This window comes from Kryptolebias marmoratus, unplaced genomic scaffold, assembly GCF_001649575.2.
Source record: "Kryptolebias marmoratus isolate JLee-2015 unplaced genomic scaffold, ASM164957v2 Scaffold24, whole genome shotgun sequence".
Taxonomy (NCBI): domain Eukaryota; kingdom Metazoa; phylum Chordata; class Actinopteri; order Cyprinodontiformes; family Rivulidae; genus Kryptolebias; species Kryptolebias marmoratus.
This window is the reverse complement of record NW_023665758.1, coordinates 158,183-166,724: the sequence shown is the minus strand read 5'-3', so window position 1 is coordinate 166,724 and position 8,542 is coordinate 158,183. Positions and strand designations below refer to the sequence as shown.

Below are 8,542 nucleotides of genomic sequence, written 5' to 3'. Positions count from 1 at the left end.
TTTCATGGAATTCTTATTAGGCCCGAGCAGCGACAGCGCTGCGGAAGCCTCTTGTATCCGCTCGAATTCTTATTATTATTAGGCCCGAGCAACGACAGCGCTGCCAAGGCCTATTGTATCCGCTCGAATTCTTCTTATTATTATTCCTTTCTGCCCGAAATCACAAATTTGGAGGCCTTAGCATATTCAAAAACTCAAACTTCACAGAAAGTTGTCCCCCCGCGTGAAATCGCGTGATTTTAATGGAATCAAAAGTGGGCGTGGCCAAACTGCTCCACAGCGCCCCCTAACGTAAGATGGAATGTAAGTCGTAGAGGCCTAGAACCTTGGCATGTAGGTAGAACACGCCAAATGACGAAAAAAAGTCTCTTGGATGTATGCTCAAAAATGTACAGGGAGGCGTGTAGGTGTGGCAAAGCCTCAAAATCTGACCATTCGCCATGAAACATCACGGTGTAATAACTTCCACACACAAGGTCATAGATTAATGAAACTTTCTGTGTGTCATAAGAGATCAAGACTAATCACATTAACGTGGTCCATTTGTGACATCACTTTAGCCCCGCCCCCTTCCAACAGGAAGTAACCCGTTTTCCTGTTGGGGGTTGTCCCCTTTCCTCTTTCAATCATACAAATTTAATCCTGTGTCAGATGACAGAACATGATGCAGAGTCCCTCTCTCAGCACTGACTGGTGCCTGAATAATGTGGGCGTGACAGAATGGTGAACTCTATTCCCTCGCCGTTTGCATACAATTGACTCTAAATCACACATGCATTACCTGATTTGCACCAAACTGTATATGAATGACCTTTGTTAACCTCTGAAGAGGCCAATGGGATTGTACTGGAATTTGACTCCAGTGTGCCCCCTATAATATTCCAAGAGTTATATCTTCCTGATACCTCATCCAATCTGCTCGAGTTTTTTGTGCATCATCATTGAGCACTGTTGCACACGTTAGTGTGGTAGTTTAATGACAACACTTAAGCCCCGCCCACTAAGGATTCTTGGATGACTAACTCTGCAACAGTGTAAAGTCGGTGGGTCAAACTTCACAACGAGACTCCCCGTGGGTCAAGTATCAGCCTTTTTAACTTCAAGTTAACAAGGTCAAAGGTCAAGGTCACAAGAGCCCAAGTGCTCCAACTCTTCAACTGTTTGATGTAGGAAGTGTATTTTTTGTTAACAGAGACAGAGTACATTTTATTTTTGGTTGTTTTGTTTATTTTGTGTTCCAGTTCCAGTGTTAAATGTTCTTTTGAAATTAAAGTTTATTAATCTTTGAGAGGATGTGCTTGCACTACTATGTTATTATCATTACATTAGTTTAAAACGGTCTCCAAACAATATTATCATTTATCGGAATAATTTCTGAGACAATTAATCGCCAGCAAAATTGGTTATTGTGACAGGCCTTGTGACAACAGATCAAAAATTAAGGATGGAAAACTTTCCCCAAGTTACTACCAGCCTGCTTTAGCTGTTCGATGCAGGTCTGAAGTGAGTACTAGTGAAGTGTAGTTAGCAACAAGCCTTGAAATAAATATGAACTAAAAGGAGCATAATGCACTGTCAAGTGAGTTTTACCTTACAAAGGACCTCAACAGGGGTGGACATCTTTTTTTCTGAGATCTTCTCATACTTCTGCTTCTTTGTGGCAGCCTGACCAAAACACACAAAATTAATAAGAAAACAGACACACAAATAATTACTGGAAGCAACTACTACTGAAGTCCAAGCCCACTGGTGCACATCCTTCCTACCTCACATCACTTTCAACACCTTGCAAAGGGCAATGTGCCAGGACATGATTAGAGTTAGGGTGGAAATATTTTTGTCAGCCAATCATTCCAGAGCATTGTGTCTCCTTACTTAGCAAACAATCACACTTCTACAGTGGGAAATAATAATGCTTGACTGCTGTGTGCCTCTTTGTAAATCATCAAATGTAGGGCTGCCAAGAGGACATCTGAACAAAATGCTAACATCTCTATGCTAACAAGCCAACGGATGTAAAACTAAATGTATGCACTAATTAGCATGTGAATGAAATGGATCAAGTCCAATTAAATGAACTTTATTGTTCCTGTGGGGAATTTTCTTCTGAGCTAAAAGGTGCTATTGTGCAAAGATGATACATTTATAAGTAGCAACATTATAAAAGCCAAAAATGAATACTGAGTACTTTTAAACTGATGTGTCAAGTCAGAGCCCAGAAAACATGTCAGGTGTTGAAACGTTATTATGGGCATAAAGAGCTTTGCAGACTAAACACAGCATGGTTGGAGGTAATCGTTAAAGCCTATTGGGATCTGATGAACAAATGTGGGGAAAATGAGGTGAACAGTTTTTCCCTGGTTTTTGAAGATCATTCATGTTTTTTGGTACCAATCCAAAGAGCTGTAATAAAATACGCAAGATATGCTTGTATCTCTTCAAGCAATTATCTGGTTTCCAAATATTTGAAAAAAAAGAGGATGGACTGAAATAAACCACAAGTTAGTGTGTGAATCTTTGATTTGGGGAAAAATGTGCGATTCTTATTAAACAATACGCAAGATTACAGACGAGAACAGTTTGAATAAGTGGGTTGGTTTTACACACTGTTTTTTTTTTAAACATACCTTTAATCCTTGCCATGGCAGACTTGTTCTGTTGAAGTACATCAGCACATAGCCTAGTGACTCCATGTCATCACGGCGACTAGAAATGACAATATTAGCAGAAAAAAAAAGCAGAGCGTCAATTTCATTTTATATGATAAAGATTTGACTATTATTGAAAATGAAGAAATAGTTACTGATATCAAAAAACTTAAGTTGTGCTTGTGTTTCCCTAAACAGTGTGTGGTTTTTACTGCCAGCCGTAGTTATTAAATAGAAAGAAAAGACAAAATGAAAAAAAAATTGATCAAAACAGTGGTCTGATAACACTGAAGTTAATCACAGTGGAAGGCATTTTTCACAAGTAATCCATCATAGCACTGACAACAGTATCTGTGTTACTATTTAGTTTCCAGTACATATTTTACCTAGATGGCAAACCTAACAAGTTTACTCACTTGAGTCACATTTGTAGAGTTATTGACACAACTCTTTATAGCAGTAATTAGCTAACAGATGCAATATGAGAGAAGTAAAGAAGCAGAAAGTGATTAGTGACTTCACAGAACTCAGTGAAGCAAAGGCATTAAAGATTTTAACCAAGGCAGGGTTTCCCTAAGAAAAGAGGCTAAGCCCGGTAGTAGGCAGCCGATCGCCAGCCGATCATGATTTAGAAAAAAAATGATTAAAGTTGACAGAAAGTTGAAAATATGGCTATTTATTATTTGATATTGTAAGATATTTGTGCCAAATATTTACACAACTACAGTTTTACAAAAAGGCACTTTTGAAATACTTATTTAAACAAAAATACAGTTAAAATAAATAATAATTGATTGCACCTAATTTAAATACTAATTTAAGTCACAATTACAAATAAAATAAATTAACATAAATGAAGTGCAAACAATTTCTGGAAACGTTGGAATCCTGTTTGTCTTTCGAGTCTGTCTGTGGAAGACTTGGAGGATCTTTACATATTTGGGTTTCTGATAACAGGATTTCTGCTGTTTGGATCAGGCAGTTACCTGACTTATCGTCAAATTCGTTTGATGGGTTTGGCGGTCAACAATCAAACTGTGTGGTTACAGGAGCTGACTCGCAAGTTGGATGAGATTCTTTTACAGGACCGCAGACTGAATTGCGTTTCTGGAACCCATGAATAATATGGGTAACATCTTGGAGAAAGTTGCTTCACTCGAATCAGGCGGAATGGACCTGGAATTTGGTTGTTTGGATTCGCCATTGAGAAGTATCAGCAAGACTTTCAAGGCAGACAAAAACAGTCTGCCTGACCCAAAACATTTACTGTTTATTTGTGAATTTGGCTCCCCTAGGCTGACCTTGGTCAGCTATCTTCAAATTTCTCCTAGAACTATGTAAACAAGATGTTCCCCTCTGCCTACATCTCCGTGTCCGTCCAGAGCTCGCTGATATCATTCCATCATTATCAAAGACAATGGCCTCTGTGACGTGATTCATGGACCTATCTGCAAACACACACACACACAACACACACATTACACTGTCTTCTCACTGTCTCTACACACAAATACGCACACTTTCCGCTGTTTCTGTCATCTCTCTCACTCCCCACCCCCCTCCTTCCCTCTCTCTCTATCTTAGTTAGTAATTCTTACATCGGCTGTTTTAGCGGGCCACTGGTACCATTTAGAAATCCTGTACTGTTTAATTTAGCTTTCTCATGTTTTTAGCTTTCTGTACACTTAGTTTAGTTCTGTACATTTAGTCATGTTTAGATCTGTTTAGTTTAGCTACTATTTTTGACTGTCTTAGCTCATGCTTAGATATGTCTGGTTTTACTTAGGCTGTATAGCGGGCCTGGTACCATTTAGAAAGCTTGGTATCGTTAGTTTAGCATTCTCATGTTTTAGCTTATTTAGCCTTCCTGTACACTTAGTTTAGTTCTGTACATTTAGTTTAATTTTTTTATTATCTTAGTCAGTAATTATTACTTCGGCTGTATAGCAGGCCTGGGGTACTTATAGATAGTTCGGTACCGTTAGTTTAAGCATTGTCATGTTTTAGCTTATTTAGCCTTCCTGTACACTTAGCTTAGTCACTATACAATTAGTTATCATATATATAATTGGCTGTTAGCGGGCCTTCTTATGGTACCTCTTAGCATTATACCACATTGATGTTTTTATTTCTATCAATTCAATTAACTTAGCATTTTTTTATGTTGGCTGTTTTAGCGGGCCTTGGCACTGTTAGCTAGATTCTTCATGCCTTGGTTTAGTAATATCATGTTTTAGTAGTTTAATTATCCTGTACCTTAGTTACCTTAGTACCGAAACTTGGTGCAAGTTGTGTAAACAACAAAAACGCTACGGACAACGTTGGCCCTATGTTGTTGCTGTTTTTTAAACTTATGGGGATTCTCCTGCGACTTCAGGAAGAGAGGCGCAGTGGAAGAAATGCTCTGGATGCCGAGATTGTTGCGCAGAGTAGGACAGCTGTTATCCGCTGGAGATTTCAGGTTTTACAGCGCCTTCAGCTGGGGGACAGACGGCATAAACGTTGCAGGGTAAGCTAACGCTGTTGTTTATATTCCTACCTTCGCTCTTTATGCTTGCATCTGGTCACACCCACGACCAATGAGTGAACAGGAGCTAAGCTAGCACCACCCACGAAGCAGGGCTGGCAAGGCTGGCCCAGCTGGCCCGACTGCGAAAAAATGCAGATGTAAACGCTCGCAAAGAGAGCCGAGCAGAGCGGAGCCGGGACTGTTAGGGTATGTGTGAAAGGGGCACAAGTTATAAAAGGTGCACAACGTGACACCGTGCGGGACCTTCGCACAGGGGCAGGGACAGCCAGATTGTGTCACTGTTGGTGCACGCACCCTTGCGCGGTGAGGTAGATAAAGGTAGCGGTTTTGGGGGAGTGGGTGGAAAAAAAACGTGTATTAAAAAAAAAAGACGTATTTATAATAAACAAGCGGAGCTTAGCCTGGCGGCCGGGTCACCAAAGCCTGGCTGCCCGCCAGGCTTATAAACTGCTGGCAGAAACTCTGCAAGGCTGCACAATATATTGAAAATATATCAAGATTGCAATATAAGAATGTACAATTTCATTATTGAAAGGGATAAAAGACAATTGCAGACACAAACTGCATTCAGAAAACTAAAATTGCCAATCATATGGACTACACTCCTCTAAATGCCCACAGTCAGCAGATGTAAAGTGTTTGAACATTGTGATGACAGAACTGATACATCATCTTAATACTCTATATCATTGCAATTGCATGTTTATCTAATATTGTGTGGGTCTAATTTTAACCTGTAAAACTATTACAGTAGAAATATCTGATGTGTACTGTTTTCTGCACAGCCTTGCTGTAAATAGAGCATAAAGCTTGTGTTTATTAAGGTAAATAAAATGCGACATAACACTGCTCAGATTGTTGTTCTGTGATTGACAAAGCATTTTACTATACAGTGACCAAAGTAGGTGCAAGTAACTAAAAACATTCAGAACAAACTTGAAAATGCAACAAAACTCACCACACTGCATTCTGGTAATTCACTGATAATCCCAACAAAACATTGTAATTGAGAAAGATTGTGATAAGCAGTTCATTAAAACCTTTAGCTTGGAAAATACAAATTTCCAGAATATTACCAAAGACGATTGTTCATCCATCTTAAATTAGCCAGCAGCTGAGGGCAGATTTTATTTTTAACAAAAGACAGAGCCTTAAAAATTAGGTCAACTTTGTGGCTCAACGAGGATCGCTAAACTAAGTTAACTCATGTTTTGAAAATGATATGAGGGAGACAACCGTCACACATTTAATATGGTGCTCCACGCCTCTTGGTTCTGCGAAGCTCGCTTCATTTCTGAAAGCTCATGTCTATGATGCAGGACGAGGCCGACTCCATTAGTGATTTAGGAACGGTCAGAGGTAGCTGATTGCCAGACTGGTCTTAGCAGTCATTTCTCTGCCTTGTGAACATTGTTGCATTTGAATTGGTCTGGGGCCCAAGAGTGCGCTAAGTTCAGTCTATTAAATGTCACAATTTTTTATTATTTTAATTTTAGTTGATGTTATCAATGTGTGCCTCATCCTGTATTTAACTGAAACTGTCCAGAAGGGCTAATATTTGTGAAACAGACCAAACCTCGGTATACGTCAGAGTACTGTATTTTCCAGACTATAAGGTGCACTTAAAAGCCTTCAATTTCTTCAAATAACGACAGTGTGCCTTATAATCTGAAGTTCCTTTATATATGTAAGAAGTCATAATGTTTTAGTACGGCTTTGGTAAACTACAAAGCTGCACCGCTTGCAGCATTAAGGCTCAGTTATAGTCACTCTTTGTAATATCTTGCGCACAACGCGCGGACCTGAGAAAGCGGTGAAGGTGTTTACACTTGACACTTACGTCAGTATTCTTCCATGAGTTTTGAACCATTTGATTATCTTTGTGATCTTTCATAGAGGGATCATATAAATGCTGATACAAGCAAACTAGCTCTGCTAGAGCAGCAAAATTGTCCATTTTGAATGGAGCATGGTCCGCACAAAGTTACAAAAGGTGCGTGGGAGGTGCACGAAGATGCGCCTTATGGTCCAGTGCACTTTATATATGACAAAAGTTTGAAAATGGACCATTCATTGACATTCATAATTCAGTGTGCCCTATAGTGTGGAAAATACGGCATGTGAAAATATTTGATTGGACATTTGTGTGAGGAGTTTTGGAAAATGGGGAGGCTGTTTCTTGTTTTTATCCTGTAAAGCATTTGTATTGCATGTAAAATGTATACTACACAGCTAGTTTAGTTAATGAATGATGCTGTAACAATACTGAACTTGCTCTGCAGCTTAGACCTCAAGTCTCAGACTTATAAATGCCATAAACAGACATTTTATCACTGATTTAATTAATAAAGTTACCTTTTAAAGAAGAAAGCTAACACTTTAAAAGTAAGTATCAAATGTTCCCACACAAACCTTTGTTCGATGCCCAGATGTGCATTGATGGAGGCGTAGCGTGCTGTGCCAGTCAGATTCTTGTCTTCTCTGTAGGGGATGTGTTGTCGTGTTCGGTTGTCTCTGTACTTCTTCGCCAAACCAAAGTCAATAAGGAACAACTAAAGGAGAGGAAGAGAACACAGTGGTTTTCAGTAACTCGTGCACCATACATACAGTACTTACAGACATACTAGGGGTAGACCGGTTTATGGAAAAGACCAGAACTGTTTGGTTCACCAGTCTCTGTTCGGGACATGTGTATTGTTAGGTTTAGTGTCTGTGCCAAAACGTTTTGTGCCAGGAAACGGGGCCCCATGATACTCGCTAAGAGTATGTGAGCAGAATTGTGGAATTAGATGTTAAAAACTAAATTTATTGTAAAACACAAAATGTTGCAGTAACTTTGTATTTTAGTGTCAAAACCTTATTCCGACACTTTATTCTGTTAAGATTTGACCGCAAGTAACCAGTTCTGTTCTGATCAAAAATTTAAGGCAAACAGTTATTATATAAATATTTGTCAAATAAATAAAAATCATCAATATTAAGCAATAAGCAATGTCTCCATCTTTACTGTAGATATATTCTACCCAGCTATAACTAAAGACTGTCACAATGACATGCCAAATGTCAACCTGCCTTATTTCTTCAGGTCACAGAGAATAACAGAGTAAAAGGATTAAGTGTAAACAGTGTATTATGTTTACTGACAGATGGCATTTTTGTTATGTTAACCAAAGAAAAATAAAAGTAAATTAAAGCTGCAAGCAGCGTTGGACGGCCCTCGCAGCTTAGCGCCGCTTCGGCCTATTGCGACCGCGGGAACCCTGGCGACCGCCCTCTTCGCTCTGGCTCACTTCCCGCGCATTTCTCACGCGCTTCCCGCGCCCTCCACTAGGTGGCGCTCTGGGAAAACGTCCGAAAACGCCTT

At 39.4% G+C, this 8,542-nt stretch overlaps 1 protein-coding gene across 4 annotated transcripts in view; it reads right to left on the bottom strand.

Annotated features, from left to right (window-relative positions):
• Positions 1 to 8,542, bottom strand: part of csnk1a1 (casein kinase 1, alpha 1) — a 54,226-nt gene that overhangs the window by 12,499 nt on the left and 33,185 nt on the right. For all 4 annotated transcript variants that reach the window (XM_037974357.1, XM_037974359.1, XM_037974358.1 and 1 more), the window contains 3 exons: positions 7,591 to 7,730; positions 2,628 to 2,706; positions 1,591 to 1,665 (listed from right to left, as the gene is read on the bottom strand). In XM_037974357.1, the coding sequence (XP_037830285.1) occupies positions 1,591 to 1,665; positions 2,628 to 2,706; positions 7,591 to 7,730 (294 nt within the window). The remainder of the gene's footprint in view (positions 1 to 1,590; positions 1,666 to 2,627; positions 2,707 to 7,590; positions 7,731 to 8,542) is intronic.